The sequence below is a fragment of the Spea bombifrons genome, chromosome 11, assembly GCF_027358695.1.
Source record: "Spea bombifrons isolate aSpeBom1 chromosome 11, aSpeBom1.2.pri, whole genome shotgun sequence".
Taxonomy (NCBI): Eukaryota; Metazoa; Chordata; class Amphibia; order Anura; family Pelobatidae; genus Spea; species Spea bombifrons.
The window spans coordinates 4,128,268-4,151,385 of NC_071097.1; the positions used below are offsets into that span (position 1 = coordinate 4,128,268).

Below are 23,118 nucleotides of genomic sequence, written 5' to 3' on the forward strand. Positions count from 1 at the left end.
TCTTGAGCTCGTTCACAATCATGACTTTACCTACAACATCTAAAAGTTCACATATATTTTAGGGAACATATAGATAATTTTTGAGGGCCTGTCAACCATACGTGACAGGTACCATATCTACATAAATGTGTTGGAGGCAATGTCAACACATCTAGAGAAGATTGTTAAGGATTAATACTTTCTGGCAAGCAGAATAGGGACATGTCCATGAAGGCCCCATGACGCAAACCCCATAACGCCAAGCTCACAGCTGATACCCCATCTTAATTTTACTTTTATGTCTAGAACATAGCTGCTAGGTACAAGATATATACTGAGAACATGAAGAGCATGGATCTAGAGTCCAGCATTCTAAATCTAGAATCTTATTCTTACCAGATGATCCTAAAAGGCCAAAAAAAACCGTACAAAATATGATGGACACCATTTTACCAAACAATGTAATTTTTTGACCTGGTATTCCAAATCTGAGAAGATTAAGCAAAAACAAACTATATAGTCAAAAATCTCAATATGGAGTATAAGAATTTGTAGGCTCTACTATAATGAGAGGATCCTATCTGGACTACATATATCTTTAAGGTACTTAATGCTCTGGTATGGTGAGTGAGTCATGGTGTTGCTCGTAAACATGCCTGGGACGCTCCAGGTATGACCTTTCGCACCCTGTTCACCATCATTAACCATCACTTTTCCACCCCGGAAACACACAAAACGGTTAAAACTCATTCACTATGTCCCCTTCTTTCACAGCAGCAAGGAAAATGTTGCCAAATCTCCCGACGCCAGGTAACTTTCAATGCGTATTTTATCTTTTTGGTAATTCCTTGAAAAACAGATTCTTACAAAATGTGTTATTTTTAAACAAACAAACAACACGGAATCTTTTTTTAAAAAAAATAACTTTTTCAGTCTCTATATCACGTGACAATCACATCTTCTTGGCAAAAATTATGAACGAGGCAAAATTGTACAATTTATTAAATTAAATATATATTTATTAATTTTTTCCGGCATCCAGCAATTAAAAAAAAAAATATCTTTCTAATTCTACATTTAGTTATAAAAAAGTTCAAAAACAGCAAAGTAGGTGGAACATTTCCTTTAAGTACATAAATAATAATTGAAGTGCTTATTGGTTGTTTGGAACTTCAAAAGCATATTGTTGCGTAATAACGAATCAAGGTAAGAAACCAGTTCCCCAAAAAAAAAAAAAAAAAAGCACGGACAAATAAATTCAATTACAAAGATTTTAAAATGTAAGATTTTAAATATTTTTTTTAAAGATTTAAGAAAATTTGCATTTAATTTAATAAATTAATTCATTTAATTTTAATTTCTACTTCAGTCTAATTCTAATGTCTCTATCGTACTATTACGAAAAAAGTGCGAACTCAGCTCCAAAGTGATGACTTAAAAAAACAATATTTAGCGTTAAAAAGACATTTGTGGGCTAATTTCTCAAAATCATGGCAGCATCTGAAATCGGCTTTCGGCTGGACCGAAATCATCAAAAAGTTATTTGAACCACAGAGAAAGATTTGATTATTCTTTGATTACTTTTTTTGTATGTTCTTTTAGTTGTTTTTGGGCGAGCAATGGTCATTATAATGAGTTTCAATTTTTTTTTACCATTTTTTTTTATAATTGGACAATATTACTAAGGCCCTCAAATTCTGAGTATCGGATTAGTTTGGTGATAACTTTTTTTTTAATTGAAAAACTTTTGGTGGAACTTTTCAAGACCGCTCCATCCACCAGGGTCTTGGTTTCGGGAGAATTCAGGAGAAACCAGAACCGTTTAGGTAAAATAGTTGAAAGACGAGCACAAACACCAGGCCTGGGTCTAGGCGATGGGCTTCTCGGCAGCGTTACTGACTCGGGGATGTGCTGAACCCAATGCGCACTGTCATTTTTTGTTACCCAGTCCTGCAGGTACTCCCAGCTCAGGGGTCTGGCCTCCTAAATCAACGCCAGTGGATAACAGCCCTAACCTTAACAAGCCGGTGACCTCCAGAGGTTATTCCATGAGGTATGGGGCCGGTTCAAGTCCAAAAAAGGCCACGTATACCAGCTCTGTTCAGAACGTGCAAAAACCCTCACCCCCTCTTGCATCCTCTTATAAAAGGTATTAAGTAGCAGAAAATTAACCCTTTAACCGATACGTTTTGTAGCTTGAAGATTTTCTTTTCTTCAAATAATATCTAACATTATACCGATAAAATTTCACATACAAAAAATATCAACTCCGCATTTGGCTGTTGGAGTTAATTGTAAATTTTCAGTTTTTCACATGCTTCTACTCATTTTTATAAACAACATTTCATGTAGTGGAAGTGGCCGATCCAGACATTTATTTTTGAAAGGAAAATAAATATATAAATAGATATATATATGTCTGACAAATTTCAATTTGTTAGCAATATTAATATATTCATTTTATGCCATTGTTGCGTTTTACATTTTTATTTCACTTATATTCCACATATAATTCTTGTTTTCAATATTATTTTATATTTTTTTCAATATTATTTTACCATTTTTTTTTTATTTCAATATTTTATTTATTAATATTAATATATTTTATTTATTCATATTTTCGTTTTCAAATTTACAAGATTAAAAATACTTTTTGTTTTCCAGTATTAATATCCTAATTATTACACCATTTACATTTTTTGGCTTATTCAATTTTGTTGCGAATTACAATTAACAAATACTGTTTTTTTATTTTCAGTATTAATATCTGTATTTTTTATGCCCTTTTGAAATTTTGCCAATTATTACAATCTTTTCGTACAGATTACAATTATCAAATACTTTTTTATTTCCAATATTAATATTTTCCTTTTTAAACCAGCTTTATATGTTTTTTTTATTATTATTAATTATGGCCATGCTGCTATGCTTCCAATCATTGAACCTTAGCATCAAAAAATGTTTATTCCCCTTTAAGACTTGATAAATGGAGGTTAATACTCTCAAAAACTCATCCTAACTAAAGAGTTAATCTAATAAAAACACCAAAAAGCGCAAAATTATTTAATGGAAATAAAGAAAAATATGTATATTTTCTTTGCTTGATTCAGGTATTTTTTCCCCTCTAGTATACGATAACTTTTATTTAGTCTGCCTTTTAGCGCTTATTGCTTTGACGTTCTTAAAAATGCTGTTCCGCTCTGATAAAACATTAATCACACTTTCTAGTATATGATAAGCCAATAAACCTTAGCAGATCTGTAGGAAAACAATACAGAAACATTTAAGAAGCTTTTATGGCTTCTATGGCAACAGCCTATCAGTGCCTTTTGAGTCTTCCTGGAAAGAATTATGAATGACGCAAAATGAAACATGATTAAAGCCTTACTTCTGGCAAGATGAGTGGAACGGCACCTTTAAGTTATGCTGCTTCTTTGCAATGCTTTTATACTTGAATTTTCCCAGTATCCTTTGAGAACGATTTCAACGGTACTTATATCATAAGTTAATTTGTACAATTATTAGACACCCTACATCATGGAACCACGCAGGAACTATCCTGAAAGCTAATGGTGGACCTACCCAAGAAGTGATGCTTCAGTTGCATCTACGACTCTTATAGCAAGGTGGACGGACATTGATACCCCTTGTTGCCATACCTGGGGACTCTCAATGCTTGAGCCGAGTCTCAGGGTTTTTGCCCCAACTTCAGGGTCTCAGTCCCAATTGGTGCTTTTTCCCCCAGTATATTATGGTTGAGATCCCCGCTGAAATGCAGGTGACTCAACTAAGGTCCATCAAGACAGGTATTAGAGCCACTTGGTGAACGCACTTGGCGGGTCACCACAATCTTCACAGTGGGCTATTTAATGGTTAATATTTCAAGAGCCTCGTGGTCAGCTCATTTAGAAAGCCCGTAGGTATGATCACTACATATACAAGAGTCGTCGCATGCGTAGCTACATCAACAAGAGTATATTCAAAGGCGTCATGGGAAGACAATGTCACGTTTCGCCCCTGCTGTGATGAGCCGTTCCTCTACGTTCTTCTTCTTGGCCACCGACGTTACTCATATCTAATGTCCATCAGACTGGTAGACACCACCAAATTCAACAGGATCATCTTAATTTGTTAATTATGAAGTATAATTATAGGAGTCACTATAACAACGTACAGAATGGTCCTCATTGACCGCTTGTACCGATTTCCACCGAAAGAGTCGTAACTGTGTTTTGGAGGATACTTGGAATGACTTTGTACCAAATCTGCAGCAATTACGCTTTCCGCTGTTATTTCAGAAGTTATTATGTAACATAAAATGCTTTTTCAGCTTGCTTCTCAGCTGATATATTTTTTTTTGCACAGCGGCTTAAAGCATCTGTCCTGCGGGGTCCTCGGAGATGAATGTGCAACAGTAATACAATGTGTGAAATTCATGTTTTGACACCTCGCCGAAGTCGTTGAGCGAACCCTAGATAAAGTGGACCTGTCCCACCTGAGGGTTTTAATCTCTCGAAATTCTCTCGATAATCATTAGATTTTTTTAAAGGTTTTTAGAGGTTTTTCTATCATTATGAGATATTCTACATCTGCTTTATAAAAGCAAAGTAAATATTGGCAAGGTGGGGACCAAGGTGGACAATCCAAGTAGAGTGGACACTTAAGAAGGTGACAGATCCACTTTAATGTAAGGGTTCGGTCAACAATAACCTTGTAGACCATCTTAATATGGTGTCTCAAGACGAGGAGCTTTATACCCGGGAAATATATTGGTTATTATTATTATGACTTCATGTATTATTGTTGTTACATTTTATTTATAAAGCGCCATCGCATTCCATAGCGCTATTGAAGGAAGAATGCTGGCTTAACGATAACGTTAAGAAGGGAATGGCGCTACCGTGGAAGCTTAGGGCCCCCATTAGTCTAAGGGGATTCCTCTTAAATGAATATAAGTACTTAAGATGGGGCCCCATAAATCTTTTTGCTTAGGGCCCCAAATATTTACTTCTCCTAGAGATTTCGGTCAATGACACATTCATTCTCCTGGATTTTATGCGCCATTCATTCATTCACTTAACTGTTGCGTTGATGAATTAATAAGCTGTCGGCCTCCCCGGCACCTCCAGCGTTCAGTGTTTGCTTGCTCTTAGCCATATGCTGTTTTCTGACTGTCTTCAACTTTATGCAGTAGCCAAGTTGAGCATGCGCCGGCACCCGACAGCCTAGACTTTTCTGCCACAGTCACTGCTTCTCCAAATCAAGCAGCTATTGCTGAGCTATATACAGAGCAATACCCAGCTTCACCGCTTCCCGCAGCTGCTCCTGCTTCTACCCCGCCTCCGGCTTTTTTACCCTCCAGCCCCAGGTAATATATTTTTTGCTTATTTCCTTCTATTTTTCTTTGTTTCCCATTGGCCTGGTGAGAATTTATATTGACTTGATGATGTAATGGTTCTACAGAACCGTGCCATTGGTTGGTATGGTGATAAGACCTCTTTTCAAACATTCATCAGGAATATTTTTGGTGGGAAGGGTGGTTTGCTCCCCCCAGCTTTTGCCCTTTAAGGCCCTCAGCAGCACAGGCTTATAGAAGGTCCTTCACAATTGCCCAAGCTGGTCTTTGGATGGAAGGATATGCCAGAAAAACTCTACAATAATCGACTGGGCTGTCAAGTTTACAGCTGAGTCTGTGGATCTGTGTAATTTATTGAGCATTTGACCAGTTTGCTTTGGTCAACTCACTACTCAACGTTCCGTGAATAGATGAGTTGTTGTTGCAACTCAACATGAGATGGGAGTCCAGTCGAGATGACTTCGAATATAGTTGTGTTGTCAGTCGACAACTCTTGATAACCCTCAACCTAGAGTGACTCATTGAACTGCTGAGATGAGGGGGTACTTAAACCCGGAACTGCTGAGGAGCTTTGAGGGCACCAGCTGGAAGGTAGCAATACCGGTATCTACCAAAGGTTTTCAAAATGGAGGCCAACATATAAACAGATATGAGCACAATAGATGGTGCTTTTCCAGAAGACTATATAGACCCTTTGCCTCATTTGTTCTGTACCATAATGGCATAATGTCCATACAAACATCAGGATAGGGGTATCTTCTGAGGTTCATTTAACCCCCTATTCAGGCTAAAGGAACTGTTCTAAGTTCCATTGAAAGGTAGAATGAAATTCTAAATTTTTTTTTATCTCAGAATAAACATTCAACATAGGAAAAATTATATAAAACACAAAAAGACCACTTTTTGGCTTTTTTTTTGCAGAATACTATATCTTTCCTGAATATATTCCAATTTGCGGCTAGCCTTTGGCTCGTAGAACCCAACAAAATGTATCAGTAGTCCTTGTCTTTGGGGGGACGACGTTCGTAGACCACCACTGACCCAAACGTGGCCATTCTATACAAATCCTTACCTGTTATATCATCTGGCCCAGTGATAGACCGACTTTATTTCATAGTGGATTTTTTTTTTTCCAAATTCTTTGTTTCTTCACGTAACTGTTTATAACCTGACTCATGGTTCGTAGCGTCTGAAGTGTCTCGTGTGTCTGAGGTGCTGTCCTGCTTACCGTTCCAAAAATGTGTCTCATTGTCATTTGTGGTTCTCCGAGAGATGCATAGTTTGTGTCCGTCTCTCAGACTCTTAAAGACTAAAATCAGTATGTTTGCTTCACCAAAAACTCAATTTCCCATTGAATAATCTGAAAAATATCAAGTAAATTGAAAAAAAAATAAAAAAAATCCATAATGTAAGCAGAACAGCACCACAAGCCTCAAAAGCTAACCAACACTGTTGCCGTTCCATTATGAAGATGTGAAGTCCATCTAGTCCATCCGATGAGTTTGGTGGTGAAGGATGCTTTATGTTCTAAATGTCTGCTCATGCTTGTGCTGTTATTTTCAGAGGTCCGGCAGCTGCCACCATTTCTCCTTCACAGACAACATCCGGTTTTGGAGCAAAGAACCTGTCCGTTGCTGCTTCAACCATATCTTCTGCCATTTCTGCACAATCTAGGTACACTCGCTTCTATGTTTTCCATACTGTTCTTCATGCGTGTGTTTTTTTGTTCTATACCGCCATCTCATTTGGTTATCTTCACGCTCTGACACGGTCGTTAAGGCCGTTGGCACAAAAAATGTTGAGTTTAGGAATCACTTGACTTTCTGTATTAGACATCCTTCCTCTCAATCTCCCTTCCTTACAGGATCTTCTTCTCCTTCCATCGCTTGACTTTTGATCCACCTAAACCAATACTATTGTGTATCGAGGTTGTACTTCTAGAGTCACAAACTCTGGTGTTCAAATGATATAGACAGTGAGGGTTTTCAGATCTCTGGTTAGATCCTGGTTTGGGTATAGTTTTGGAGAACCCATCTTCAGAAGGATATAGATGTTCTGGAGAGAGCTCAGAAGTGGGAGAGTAAAATGGTGAATGGAGGAGAAATGTTAGAAGAAGAGGTCCTTGACATCAGGAAAAAATGGGCAGACTAGATGGGCCCAATGGGCCTTACCTGCTCATAGGCACAGAATGTTAATGTAAGGATTCTTTTTTCCCGGTGAGGGCCAACATTAGACACAGATTAAGAAATAATTCACACTGAAGATCTTTTTTCGGCCTGAATGTTTATCTACAAAAAGTTTAAATGGATAGGAGGATCTGGTTGAGGAACATCTCATAGTCTCATAAAGGTCCAACTTGCATGGTTTTTTTTATATTTTTTGGAACAAAAAATAACATAACAAACATATGATTTCATTTTACGTTTTCCTTCAGGAAGGTACAGGAGAAACCCCAGTGTTTGATCAAAATTTTATTTTCCCCACAGGGAAGAGACCTTTGCACGTCAATTAATTAATCAATGACTTTTTTTTATTCAAATCGGAAATCTAACCATTTTCACTGCAGGTTTCATCGGGGGGTCTTTTAATCTCAATATTTTTATTTATTTTTCATTTTTTGGGGGTATTTCAGCTTCGTTGTCCAGTAACTGTTACCGGTAGGTTACGGTTCTAGTCGATTCATGATGGAGTCAACTGGAATGTTCTAAATTTCACTGGGTTAGGGCCGGATTGGCGACTCTGGCGCTTTAAGGCTCGCGACTGCCCGATGACATAAATCAAATTATTTAGGATCAAAAATTATCTTGATCGTTCTGTTAATCTTTTACGGATTGTGACTTCTTAGGAAATAAACAATGGATTCTATACATCAATATCTATGCAATACATGGAAATGGGAAGGTCTTAAACTAAATACATATTATTATTATTATTATTATTATTATTGTTATTATTTATATAAAACGCCAGAAATTTACGTTTTGCCAGAATGGATATTAAAAGGGAAAATCTTTAAAAAAATCTACATTTTAAATACAGAAATCAGTGAACTTTGGCAACTTTGAAATTTCCACAGGTTGTGAATTTCAATATTTTAGATTATCAGGTGAGCGTCTCATTAGGTGAGTCGAGGTGAGATGAGACCATTTGATATCACAGACATTATAATATGTTATGGGGGGAGGGGTTGCTGCAGGAAGAGCCAAGTTCCCGGGATAATATTTCAGGGATAATAATAATCCAACGGTCACTTTTCCCAAATCCTGCGCTTTATACCTCTAAAATAACACGACCAAAACTCTTTTTCGCCTTTCTCTCTTCCTCTAACTCTCTCCCCACTTTTCTCCCTTTCTCCCTCACACTCTCCCTTCTTTCTGTTTCCCAAACTCTTTCTCCCATCTCTTTTTCTCTTCTTCCTCCACATTACCGCTCCCCTTTTCCGTTCTCTATCCCTTCTATCTCTCCCCCCTCTCTCTTCCCCACTCCTGATCCCTCTCTTTCACCATCTCTCCTGCTTCTCACTCTTCCTTCCCCCTTTTCCATACCCAGAATAAGTGAGGGGGGATAATGAGGGAATCACTGTGGGATCTGAAACGCTGAGTGGGACAGGGACCAATCACAGCACATCCTGATTGGACCTTCCTTTAACCCCCCCACTGGTGTAAACTGGCGATTCCCATGGTGCCAACGTTATCATATATAAAAGGATAAACCCACGTTACCGTTTAAAGATTAAAATAATGTATACTGTATGTGGATACTATTGGGGAAGGTATCTTAACGTCCCGTTCTCGCAATCTGTATGATTATTCCTCCCCATTAAGTTATCACTCCTCCTTTGTTAAGCTGCTGATTGTTGCTGATTGGTCCAGTGTTAAAACAAAATATCTTCTGAACAATTATCTAATCCCACCCCAACTTTTTAATAATACTTCTACCTCCATTGGCTACCATATTGTCCTCACCTCCGAAACTGTTAGTCAACAATCCCTAAAATTTCCCGTTCCATACATACCATCCTTCCGTATGGCTGACATACCAACCGCAGTACGCTAAGGGATAAAAAGAACCGGAACGTTCCACCATCCCAAAAGAATCATACATAATGGTTGTAATTCACGCACCCAAATATTATCTTTACTGGACTCAAAAGTCATTTGAAAGTATCTGTGACATCATCATGATCATTCTAAGCATCACCCTTACACTAAGGGGTGTTTTCAGAATGCCACGCACGCCACGCAGAATGGCAGGATATGATGTCATAGTACCGACATGTACTTGCGCCAAGGAAGACCGATCTCCATCTTTCCTAATGTAGTCAGCAGCTTGTCGGAAAGTTAAAAAGTACTTTTTAGTAGACATCCCGCCATAAATATCTCATGGTACGTCAACCATCCATTAGAGATCAATTATTATTGATATTATTTATACTCGCAATCTCCATAAAAAAATATAATATATATAATACAATTTTATATATATTTTTTTTATATATATTAATTTTTTTTTTCTAAAATATATGTCTTAAAAGAAGTCCTAAAAAATGTGTGATTTCATTAAAAAAAGTTTTTATCTTATTTTTATTTTATCTCCATAAAAAATATAATATATAATACAAATAATAATAATTTTATATTATTATTTTTTTTATATATATATTATTTATTTATTTTAAATTCTAAAATATATGTCTTAAAAGAAGTCCTAAAAAAATGTGTGATTTCATTAAAAAAAGTTTTTTTCTTATTTTTATTTTATCTCCATAAAAAATATAATATATAATACAAATAATAATAATTTTATATTATTATTATTTTTTTATATATATTATTTATTTATTTTTAATTCTAAAATATATGTCTTAAAGAAGAAAAAAATGTGTGATTTCATTAAAAAAAAGTTAGCTGCCTACATAAAAAAAAAAAAAAAATCCTACCGCAACCAAACGCGTGTGATTTGTCAAGCCTGGTGTGATCTTAGACAATATCCAATGGATGGAACTTTATATTAAAAAAAAAAAAAAAAAAGTAATATCCTCCTTCTTTTTCTCCCCCCAACCTTCAACTTTTCCCAAAGGGGTAGACAAAAATATATGTCTCCCATGCTGCCGCCTGCCTTGGAAGCGCTTTATATTTCTCCTATATTCACAACTTCACCTCTACTCAAGAAAAGAAACGTACCCAAGAAAACTTATCTTCCAAGAAAAGTATACCAGAGGTACAGCTAAAGCAGCTGGCTACTTATTAACCTTTTTTTCCTTCCTTCGGTGCTGAGAAGCCAGTATGCTTACGTTTTCGAGCTTGATGACTGCATACCTTCTTGGCACTTAAGGGTCTTGGTGGGACCAAACGCTCCCCGCCATCCAGCTTGTGTGTCCGTTGGGTGTTTCCAGACTTGACATAATGGAGCTTGCGTTTTTTCCCCCTTTGCTTAGTAATATTAGCTAACAAGAAGCTTAGAGTGATGACTTTGCTTCTTCAACACTTTCCATCTCATTACCAAACCTCATTGGGTACGAAACATTGGACGTCTTCCTTTTTTTTTTTTTAGCACGGAGCCCGTAGGTAAAAGCGATCAACCAATGTTTGACCCCTCCATATCCATATTTTGTGTATATGTTTAACATTCATGGCGGCTGTTTCTTCATTGTCATTGTGTTTATGTGTTCCTTCACGATGTAACAAAGACCGGGGCGGTAGGGATTGCCTAAGAAAAGTGGTTCTGGTTTGACAATTGCATTGGCAGCTACAGTGTTAGGTTCACAATCAAAAATTTACACCCAAATCAGCTTTTATGTATAACACCAAGGAGGGCCACCATAAGAAGTCATCAGAAGATAGGTCCTCCATGCTCCTCTTACTGCGTTCCTCATGTTCTAATCCCCAGAAATGGGCCACCAGGATGCAATCCCAAGAAAGGGCCCCCATAGCTTGCAACTGTAGACACAGTTAGCGGACCACAAGGGCCCAATTCCTCGTGGCAGGTTATGAGGGCCAATGAGTAGACCCATGGCTGATCAAAATGGTTGGACCTCCTGCTTTCCTGGCTTCCTGGCACCCATACACAGTTATTGCTTGTATCCCACTGATGGCAGCCCTGACCCCAAGTATGTAACTTTGGGAAACCAAAAAAAGGAATAGAAATTGTATTTTTTGGGGGAAGAAAGAAGTTAACTCTTAGTTGGCCAGCATAGATTTAGAATTGTACCGTCCAAGACATCAGAGGTCCCTTCCTCAGGAGTGACTTCTATTATTTTCTGAATAATAACAAACTTCATGACTTAAAATCCAAATGTATAAAAACGGTAAGGAAAATGAGAAGAAGAATGAGAAGATAGACCCCAAAAAGGATCATGTAATCAGGCTTATATTGATATGGGTGTTTCTTTTCATTGATGACTTAGGTCATATTGTTAAAGGAATCCATACAGCATACCAATTTTCTTTCCTTCCATTTGGTAGGATATACAAAACTAGTTTGTCTTATTTTACTTGCAACACGTCCTCATCGGCCTACCTGGAACCACGCCTGGTTTACCCAGAGTCCACGGGTGGAGCCCTTCTCCCTTGGGTCTCCACGTCCTCTTTGTCTGGACCAATATTTGACCGTGCCCGTTCCTCACCACTGTCCCTCCTACTCCCCACCCACTGGCCCCACCCCTTTATAAAGCCACTCCCCCCCAGAAGAGAGAAAGCTGCCTCCAGCCTTCCTTGAGAAGTTCCTAAGTATGTTGATCAGTACAACAGAAACCGATAATCACTGCAGTCCTTTAGAGATATACGTGTGGCGCTGAAATGTTAAATATATAGATAGAATAATTCTTATTAATTCTTATCAAAATCCAAGAAGAAAAGAAAAAGCTTCCAAACATATTCCAAATATATTCTTTATCGATCTCATGTGTAATTGTACTGTTTATTTCCGTGAACAATGTCTACTATCAAACGTTGGGTGACTGCCGCCATTTTGGGCTTGAGAATATAATGTAACGGAAATACATTTTATGCCTTTTTTTAGCCTCAACCAACAAGCGTCCTTCTCCTCCAGCTACCAATCGAAAACAAGGTAAAGTGAAATCCGTGTGTTGTCCTTTCAAGGGTAAATCCAGGCCTTTTATTAAATATTTGTTATAATAAAGATCTTCATGACTCCACGGGCATCAAAATGAACCCTGGATCATCAACCACCAAATTACAGTGAGGCCCACTAAAAAATACCTTTTCCTGCCAGAAGCCAAACTAATTTATTCTTAAATAAAACATTTAAATAATTTTTTTTAAAATAAATAACAGAATTTGTACCCACTATCTTCATAGGTAGTATATTCCGTAGCTTTACTGCTCTTACTGTGAAGAATGCCCTTGTCTGTTTGAGATGGAACCTTGTCTCCTCCAATCACATTTTGTTATCTACTATGTGAGTGGAGTCAAAATTTGAGTTGACTGAAGTTTCTCAGGCCTGCTCGACTCCAGTCGACAGCACTCAACAGCAACTCAACGCTTTATAAATAATCACGTTGTTGTTCAACGTGGCTCATCGATGATCTTTTCAGTTGAACTACCTTTGTAAATTAATGTATAGCTTTTAATCAATAGGCGTCCATCATCAGGCAGAATTACTAGAGCCCCGTATGTTATATACATCCAGATCCATCAAGGGAATGTGGAGAAAAAAAAGCAAAGATTATTTAGCATTATGTCTGTGATAAACAATAGAATGGCTCGGTCTTAATCACCCAACAGACATTCTAGACCATAAAGTCTATGGTGGAACAGACTTGAAACAAGAGGTACTCTGTTTTATTATCACCTGTCTGGTCCTTTATGTCTTAAATTAGCATCGTTTTTAAAGATAGCTCAACTTAGATCATTCCATTTGTTGTCATCTTAAGCAAGTCAATCTTAGCAGATCTGTGGTGGGTTTCCATAAATGTCGACGCTACTCAAAAGGATGGAGAACTTAATTTAGAACCTTCTATTTTGACTGCATTTGGAGAAGGTCACGTACAAGCCATGACGTGCCATCACTCTGAATTATCTCCTTTCCTTTTTTTAGTTCTTCTGCTCAAGCCTTTTCATCATCATCAACATCCGTCAAAGGTCCCGCCCCATACGGCTATAATGAACCACCGGCCACTGCCGCTAAACCTCGTGTGGTCACCACTGCCAGCATCAAACCTTCGGTTTACCAACCGAGTCAAGGTAAGACAAGCCCATAAGAGATAGGAGGGGGGACTAAATGATGCTTGGGGGGTAAAATCTGCCATGGTTTCCTACCTCTAGATCCTCAAAACTTCACGCCTGTCTATTGTTACTGATATTATATTTTATTCATAGCGTGCCTACATTAAAATAAAATATACATAAAAAAATAATAATAATGTCATGCTTATTTCTATTACTTTTGTACCGAAAAGTTGCTTAGGGAAGTTGCCATTTGGATAGTTCACCATTAGAGGGCGCTGTAACACCTACAACTTTTCCAAGAAAAATAAGTGTCTCTAAATTGATGATTAAATAAAATAATAATAATAAATCATAATACTTTTAGTCTTTTTGGATAAAAACATAGTTTTATCCAATCCTGACTTTTTTACAGATGGCTCTATATAAAACAACAATAATAATAATTATATATAATATATATATATATAATTATGTATATATCAATAACTGATAGGTAGAAGTAGCCACAAACATCAGGAGGTGGTCTCATTGATTGGTTAAACCTGTGATTGATGGCTCCAACAGCCTATTAGGGTTTTTTCTTAATTATTTTTGGCCAATCAGCATTTACAAGGGAAAGGGGCAAGCATTAGATCTACAGTACCGTGCAAAAGTTTTAGGCAGGTGTGAAAAAATGTTGTAAACAGCATTTTAACAGTTATTCTGTGGATTCTGTGCCTCAGTGATACCAGACGGACTCGATGATGGCTCTGTGGCCGCCATACCATCACCTCTAGGACATTGTGTTCCTCTGTATGTTGAGGAGAGTTCTACTTCTTAATGTCTGCCTAAAACCTTTTAACTATTTTTAAAGTCAGAAACACAACCAACCGCATGCAACAGTAATTTTACTTACTACCAAGGACTCACAGAGGGGTCATGTTCCGGTGCCTTGGTGGGGTCAAAGGTGAAGATTGCTTGTCATCTAGTCTATGGTGAAGCACAGAATAAAACAACTAGTAGTGCAGCCCCAACCACTAATGGTGCCATCACTACCACAAGCCCCGCCATCGCTGAAATGTTTCTAACTTCCCAGAGTAAAGCTGGGCTGGCACTGCCCGATGATAACAGCAAGTCTACGTTTGGGCCAGAGTAAAGTAAGAAGAGGGAAGCGACACATCTTTCAGTAATTTCTCTCTTAGAGGTGTTGCTCATTGCACGCTTGAGAGGCAGCAGCTGCAGGGTAGCTACACCTCTGGGTGCACTACATGCACCAATACCATCACCACCATCAGCACCATTCCTAAACATTGAAATGGCGCTGTCATAAGCGAAAGGCGAGTCCAGAAGGTGGCTTTTGAAACACCCCTGAATTTCATGAAGTGTCTCCGACTTTGAAATTCATTTTCCTAAAAAGAATTGGCAAAAAACAAAATAAATATTTTGCTTACCGTGGGCAAATTCTACAAATTACACCACATCACCACTAGGTGTCAGTAAAGCGCTTAACTTGCCTACTTTAACAAAGGTGGGCTTAAATATTGAAAATGAGGTTGATTTATTTTGTAAGTAATATACACTCGGCACTGCTTAAGGCTTAAAAGGGACTTATCCATTAAATATGTTTCCCGTACTATCATTAAAACATTGCTGTCTATAGTCATAAACAATTGGAACCATCCTCTTGAGCATCTAATCCAATATTCTTCATTATTATTATGTATTGTTTTATATAGCGCCATCATATTCCACAGCGCGGTACAATATACCGATCTATCTTCTATTAGTTATTAATGGTACCTTTATGCTCATCCCAAGCTTTTTTTTTATTCATTTACTTTCACTATCCTATCTCCACTGGACTCCAGACTCCTAATTCTTTCGCTACAAAGTAGATTTTTCTCGCATTAACCCTCTGTCTCCCACCTTCTAACATGCCTTTTTATAATGAAAACATCCAGGCTCCAGCTACCGGGAGCTTTCCCTTTCCTAGGTGTGGGTGGGAGGGTCCGTCTGGCATAGGTGGGAGGGTCCCTCTGATGTAGGTGGGTGGTCCCACTGATGTTGGTGGGCGGTTGGCTGAGGTCAGTGGGCGGGCCCACTGAAAGCTGCCTGTTTTTAGAGGGGAAGTGGGAGGGGAGTGGGGCGTGCCACAATGCAGCGACCCGTGACCCAGAGTTCCTCTGTGGTGGAGCGGAGACTCAGAGAAGCAGCGCTTCACCCGGAGTCTCTGGGCAAAACCCAGAAAAGTCCCAGGTATGATTCTTGGCCAATGACAAATTTCGCCAAGGTGGGGGGATAACTCAATAGGGAGAAAGTTCTCGGTCAGGACGTTAATTTGGTTGCTCACATGGTACATATTCAGAAGGTTAGTGATGAATCCTGGACTAGGCTAACTGGTGGCAGGTCCAGGTCTATAAAACTAGGGGGTAGATCATCCTTATTGGTGGTCACCCCCCTGGTCTCCTGCCGCTCAATCGGCTGGATACAGGGGAGACCTTTTAACCCATGGAGGCTCAGCACAGCCTCCTTAGACTGCACTAAGACATGGAGCACCGGGATATGGCTGGGGGTGCTGCCCTAGGTTGGGTAATGAGTATATATTGCTAAATAAAAACTCAGGACGTAATAACCTAGGTTTATTAAGCGTTTCTAGATTGTAAACTCCTTTGAGCAGAGCCCTCCTTACCTTACCAAATTGTTATGTAATGCGCTGCTTGTTATGTCCTGCTTACCCATTGTACAGCTCTCCGGAATATGATGGCGCTATATAAATCAATAAATAATAATAGGGCTAAAAAATGGCTGCATTTGGAATAAGGAGGATTCTAAAACCCACAAAAACCATCTCACGACTGTCGCCGTTATCTCGATTCTCACTGAAAGGACTCTCAGGGAACAATAGAGAGGAAATTGCGGGACATCCACACGTCTTGTTCCCATTCTTATCACGTATCTGTTGGTGAGAAGAATGCCAAGCTGACACAACACGACAACTCTCCGGGACAGACGCAGGAAACAAACAAACAAAAAAATAACAATTTTTGTAAGATTTAGAAGGGAAAAAAAAACATAACGCCGGCATAAAAATGAGGCCAGAAACTTGTGGCTGCGCGGAAGGGGGTGAAGCAGTGGGGTGTTGGCGGAAACAATTTATCATTTTTTTGGTCAACATCAAAAAGTTGATGAAACAATGGGAAGCCACTCAAAAATTTCGGGGAAGTGAAAAAAAAATGTGACTCCTAGTTATTTTCTTCATATAAGTGGGAACGCGTCGGAGGGGGGGCCTGAGGGGCCGATTCGGCCACTTAACTTTGTCTTCTCCAGGACAACTGAGCGCTGTCGGCAGTTAGATGGCTTTGTATTTATGTGACACATTATTATTTATCAGCAGGTCCTTCTCCAGGTGTCGCTCATACTCAAGCTGCCTCCTATCCATCGGCCACCTATCCATCAGCCCATCAAGAGCCCTCAAACCGTCCGCCATGGGTTACGGACGACAGCTTTTCTCAGAAATTCGCCCCGGGGAAATCGACCACCTCTATTACCAAGCAGATCCTGCCAAAGGCCGCCCCTCCTCCTCCGGCTCCAATCAGTGCTCATAGCTACACTCCACAGCCAATGGGACATCCGCCGGCTCAAGTCCCCCGAGGTCTGATTCAACGCGCCGAGAGATTCCCGGCCAGCAGTAGGACGCCACTCTGCGGACATTGCAACAACATAATTCGGTAAGCGGGTTAAAGCAAAAGACCCACAAAAACCTTATTTTCCCTTGAACATAAACAGGTGCCTCCCAACCATCCTGTTTTGCCAGGAAAGTCCTGATTTGGCCAATCCATCCTGCAGTTCCAACGAGCACGTCCATCCATGCGCAGCTTAGTAGGAGGGATGATTATAACGATATAATTACATTTGCATGTTTTCTCTTTCCTTTTTTTTAGAGGACCTTTCCTGGTGGCCATGGGTCGCTCATGGCACCCTGAGGAGTTCAACTGTGCCTACTGCAAGACGTCTTTGGCCGACGTGAGCTTTGTGGAGGAGCAGAAGAGCGTGTATTGTGAACGTTGCTACGAGCAATTCTTTGCCCCGACCTGCGCACGCTGTAATACTAAAATTATGGGGGTAAGTCCTACCACAGTAGATCCAGCTTTCAGTCCTATTATCATTTCAGCTCCAAAGAAACCCAGTCCCAACGGGACCTTTGAGTCACCAATTCAAGATGGTTGTATAAGGTGTAGCCTCTTTTCTGTGGGTCCTTCTACTTGCCCGAATCTGAGTCTTCAAATGCGTTGATATACTATTGTGTCCTCCAATAGTACAACTGGTTATTAAATGTACTACATTTTATGTAGCATAGAATAAAGTAGTACGGCGCCTATGGATAACCATGTATTTAATCCATACGATCCATTCTGTTCTTGTGGACCTCTTCAGCGAGACCTTGGCGAGACTTATGGGCAGATAGCTCAAATGTCCAATACCTCTTCCCAATTCTCTATTTCCCCCAGCTTGTCCTGGAGGGGACAGTAGAGCCTCTTAGTCCACACGGTCAGGTTGCCCAATCTTATTAACTTATGGAATGTTCGCATTGGTGGATCCCACAACGTTCTTAGTTGGTTTGAAGACCATATTGAAGTTCTTTGTCCATTAACAATGGCCCGCTGTTGGGCAACTCTCTATAAAATGAAAGCCCATCATTGAAGGAGACCAGTTCACATCACCCATGGTCAAGCAATCCATATAGGACAAGTAAACTTGTTTTCCCACAACAAATGTTTAGACGTTTGTCTCCCCTTCTAGCTTTTTTTTTTTATGAAGTGAGAAAAACTCCTTTTTATTAAGCCCATTTTTTTTTATCTTATGTTCAATGTCATGCGTTGATGTTGTATGTGGTCAGACAGACCTTTCAGATAACACTCCCAAGCTGTGAAAAGACCCAACAAGGTCACAACGCACTGGAGAGCTTCAGATTTTAAAGAAAGTTGGCAAGACTACAGAAAAAAAAAATATATCGCATGACCTTATCTCGCTTGACTGGCCGTCTCTGCCAAAGAATGGCTTCCAGATGGAAACTGTTTCTTGAGAGTGATTCTTTGATGGATGCCTAGAAGATTAGTCACGATCACAGAACAAGTAATCATTGGAAGAGTGTAACTTACAGTAAACATGAAATGGCGCTTGGCAAGGAGTGTTATGTTTCGGCTGGCGTCTACATGCGATAGGCATGAATGGTTATCTGCAGCACCAGCCTCTGAACCCGATAGACCTTAAAATAAGGCAACTTCTTATAGATTGGGTTCATTTTCTTTCTTATTATTCTGCTTGTGTTGCTGACAGGGCCACCATCAGGGGTTAGAATCGGCTCCTGTCTATGAGGCTCGGGCAAGAAGTCTCGTTCTTGCCGCCCACCCGTGTTTGGTCCCTCGTGGGCTTTGGTAGCCAGAAGGTCCCTTTCCAGACTTTGGGCCCTGGTGGTATCATTGGGAAGATGGGGCAGGCAATGCGAGCATCGTGGGTTGAGACAGGGCCGCGGTGGGGGCTGTTTCCAAGATTTCTGATGGCGGTATGAGATAATATGGAAGGTCTAATGTATTTTGTGTCAAATGGGCACAGAATGTCACGAACGCTCCCGCAGAGCTTGAGCTAACTGTAAGATAAGGGAAGCAGCCCAGGCACAAAACATCCAAGTTAGATTGTAAGCTCCTTTGAGCAGGGCCCGTCTTATTGCTATTTTAATAGTTACCTTTTCTAATCTCACCTGACTGTGCAGGTATTCCATAAGCACAGGTAGAACCCATATTACTTGACAAACACCCTGGTTTGGTTAAGAAAAAAACAATAGTCCAGCCGGCTTTCCCAATCGATGTCCCAAAAGCCACGTCGTCGGCGGTGGCAGACTTTAAACAATATGGGACAGTGCGGAAAGTGAGGAGGGTGTGCCATGATGTCACTGTTCCAATTGATGAAATCACTGCCACATTCTGCTACGCTGGCCCAAGATCTGTACAAGTTGGAACAGATCCTACAAAACCACCAGTCTTGTTGGGAGGGAATCGAATTTTTTCTTATTGCTATCAACACAAAACTCCACGGCAAATGCATCGCCCAGGGTATGAACGTTTAGATTGGTAGATAAGTACGGTTAGAGAATACAGATGACATCATAAGATATCCATAGTCTCCAATTATCTGTCTATAAAGTTAATTGCACCACTTTAGTTACTCTACCTAATGCCGTCCTAACCGTTGACTAATTGGCGTTGATCCAGAAGAAAAAAATGCCCACTGTTGAGCTTCAAAAAAAGGGGGGGGGGGATCCAAATAAATTGACTCCAAATAAAATATTTAAAAATAATAATAAAAATGTTTTCCAGCATCAAAGCTGGAGGAAATGTATGGAGAGTTATTGGCAGATGGTATTTCAACATGGCCGCCTTGGACTGGGAAGACGTTCCGGAACAATTGTTTTGTCATCAGTTTCAAGGTGTGTTTATGTTTTCTTTTTTCCCTAGGAAGTGATGCATGCCCTGAAGCAGACGTGGCACACCACCTGCTTCGTCTGTGCCGCGTGCAGGAAGCCATTTGGTAATAGTCTCTTCCACATGGAAGACGGAGAGCCGTACTGCGAGAAAGGTGGGTTGGCAGCTTCGGAATCCCAAGGCCCTTCTTTAGAGTAACCTAGCGGCAAAGGGGCAAGTATAACGAGATAGGAAACACTAGAAGGAAGCTCCTTCTCAGCCTTTCTTCTTTTAATGGAGGGGAAACCCTGAATGGCAGTGTGATGCTACGAGTCTGTAGAAAACTTGGGTTGGACCTCACTTAATTCATAATTAGCTTTTTAATTACCCAGATGTCAATAGAATCATGAAGAACAATAGACTCTGACCCTCTAGTCTTAGATGATGGCCTCTTGTTCTGACATTTCTCCTCCTCTGAAATCAGCTTCTCCTCCCTTTAAATCCCTTTAAGTATTTAAATGTTCCCATCCCCCCTCGCTCTTCTCTCCTCCAATCCGGACATATTAAGGTCCTTTAGCCTTTCCTGATAATTTTTATCCTGCAAACCATTCACCATGTAAGTCGCCCTCCTCTGACCTCTCTCCAACGTGCCAATATCCTTCTGGAGATGAGGTTCTCCAGAACTGTACCCAACACTCTAGGTGTGGTCTGACCAGAGTTCCAATTAGTGATGTCATCCATCTGACCTCATATCAAAACCAACGTCATTTGCACCAAGGAGTTTGCGTATGGAGCCAAATAACTTTATATGGAGGCCAAGGCTTACGGATAAAGTCCATCTTCTTCTCCTGCTAGATAGGCAGAGGTTTTCCTACCTCTATGCTATACATATATGAACCAGACTATAAAATGCATATATGAATTCCTCTGCAGATTATATTGCTCTGTTCAGTACGAAATGTCACGGATGTGATTTCCCTGTCGAAGCCGGAGATAAGTTTATCGAGGCCCTGGGCCATACCTGGCACGATTCCTGCTTTATCTGCGCCGTAAGTATCTTTCCGTTCGTTGACATGCAGCCGGGACTTCATGTACGCTTAAGCTGCCAAGTGGATTTGTGATAGAATCTTTAAAATGTTGATAACTGAGAGCTGAAAGTAATAATCAGCACCCCTATTCACTCTCTCTCTTGCCTCTTTTTGTTCTTTCTTCATCTTCCGCTTTCCCTCCCCCCGCTATCTGCTCCGTTAACCAGGCCTCCAGAGCAACGAAAAGCGAACGGAAATTCGGAGCTCGTTGCTTCGTTTTTGTTCGCTTCGTTGGGGTCCCTCCTCGCTTTTTGGAGATTTCTACAAATTAACAAAATTGACAAATTTTGTTAAAATGTAAATGTATTATTATTCTGTATTATTATTATTATTTATTATATTTTTATTATTATATTTTTATTAATTATTATTTACTGATGTCTATAGCGCAGACCAGCAGTAGCCAAGAAGCAATATCCAGTATAAACTAACATACAGAATAATACAAAGTATTATATATATATATATATATATATATATATATATATATATATATATAAAACTAGCATACAGAATAATATAAAGTATAATATATATATATAAAACTAAAATACAGAATAATATATATATATATATATAAAACTAAAATACAGAATAATATATATATATATATATAAAACTAAAATACAGAATAATATATATATATATATATATAAAACTAAAATACAGAATTATATAAAGTATAATATATATATATATATATATATAAAACTAAAATACAGAATAATATATATATATATATATATAAAACTAAAATACAGAATAATATAAAGTATAATATATATATATATAAAACTAAAATACAGAATTATATAAAGTATAATATATATATAAAACTAAAATACAGAATTATATAAAGTATAATATATATATATATATATAAAACTAAAATACAGAATAATATATATATATATATATATAAAACTAAAATACAGAATAATATATATATATATATAAAACTAAAATACAGAATAATATAAAGTATAATATATATATATATAAAACTAAAATACAGAATTATATAAAGTATAATATATATATATATATATAAAACTAAAATACAGAATAATATAAAGTATAATATATATATATATATAAAACTAAAATACAGAATAATATATATATATATAAAACTAAAATACAGAATAATATATATATATATAAAACTAAAATACAGAATAATATAAAGTATAATATATATATATATAAAACTAAAATACAGAATAATATATATATATATATAAAACTAAAATACAGAATAATATAAAGTATAATATATATATATAAAACTAAAATACAGAATTATATAAAGTATAATATATATATATATATATATATATATATATATATATATATATATATATATAAAACTAATCCTTAAATGTAAAATAAAAAAAGAGAAAAAATAGGGTTAAATCTTTATACAATCGGGCTACATTTCTATAAAAACAGCTAAGTATAGCGTAACAAAATTATTTTATCAGTTTAACCCATTCCTGTTTGAATTTAGGTTTGCCATGTGAATCTAGAAGGCCAGCCTTTTTACTCCAAGAAGGATAAACCCCTATGCAAGAAACACGCTCACGCTATCCACGTTTAAGGAGCGTCACGAGACAGGAAAACCGAAGATAAGAATGACGGAGAATGATGAAGAATGACGTTTATCATTCATTCGGAAGAGTTTTTTTTTTTTTTTTTTTTAAGGCAAAATTACAATTTGAAAATGTAAATTTGCGAAAGTGCCTAAAAAAATGTGATGTTCATGCGCGGCTTGAATATTACTAAATATGATTGGATGATACTAGATACGCAAGGGGTTAAAATTATTTTTAAAAAATCTAGGTGAGGTAAGCGGTACAGACAACATCGCTTTGCTCCCATAATTTGTTTTATCGCCCTGAGTTCCTGCGCTTTGAAGAAAAATAAATTCATTGCATTTGTGGGGTTTTTTTTGGGGGGGGGACCATAAAAAAAGCACAACCTCTAAAAAATGTTTTTAAAAAAACCTTTGCTAAACCATCAACACTGTGAATACATAGAGAATTAGCTCAATGCGTGCATTTACAAGA

At 38.3% G+C, this 23,118-nt stretch overlaps 1 protein-coding gene across 1 annotated transcript; it reads left to right on the top strand.

The window, feature by feature from the left end:
• Positions 1-664: 664 nt before the first annotated feature.
• LOC128469446 (LIM domain-binding protein 3-like) lies at positions 665-22,855 on the top strand (the record flags this gene model as incomplete). Its single annotated transcript, XM_053451268.1, has 10 exons — positions 665-789; positions 5,171-5,347; positions 6,899-7,009; positions 12,356-12,403; positions 13,394-13,539; positions 16,895-17,231; positions 17,445-17,625; positions 20,016-20,136; positions 20,895-21,010; positions 22,560-22,855. Coding segments are annotated over 10 exons (1,452 nt in total), but the record flags the coding sequence as incomplete, so codon positions are not given.
• Between the last annotated feature and the right edge of the window lie 263 nt (positions 22,856-23,118).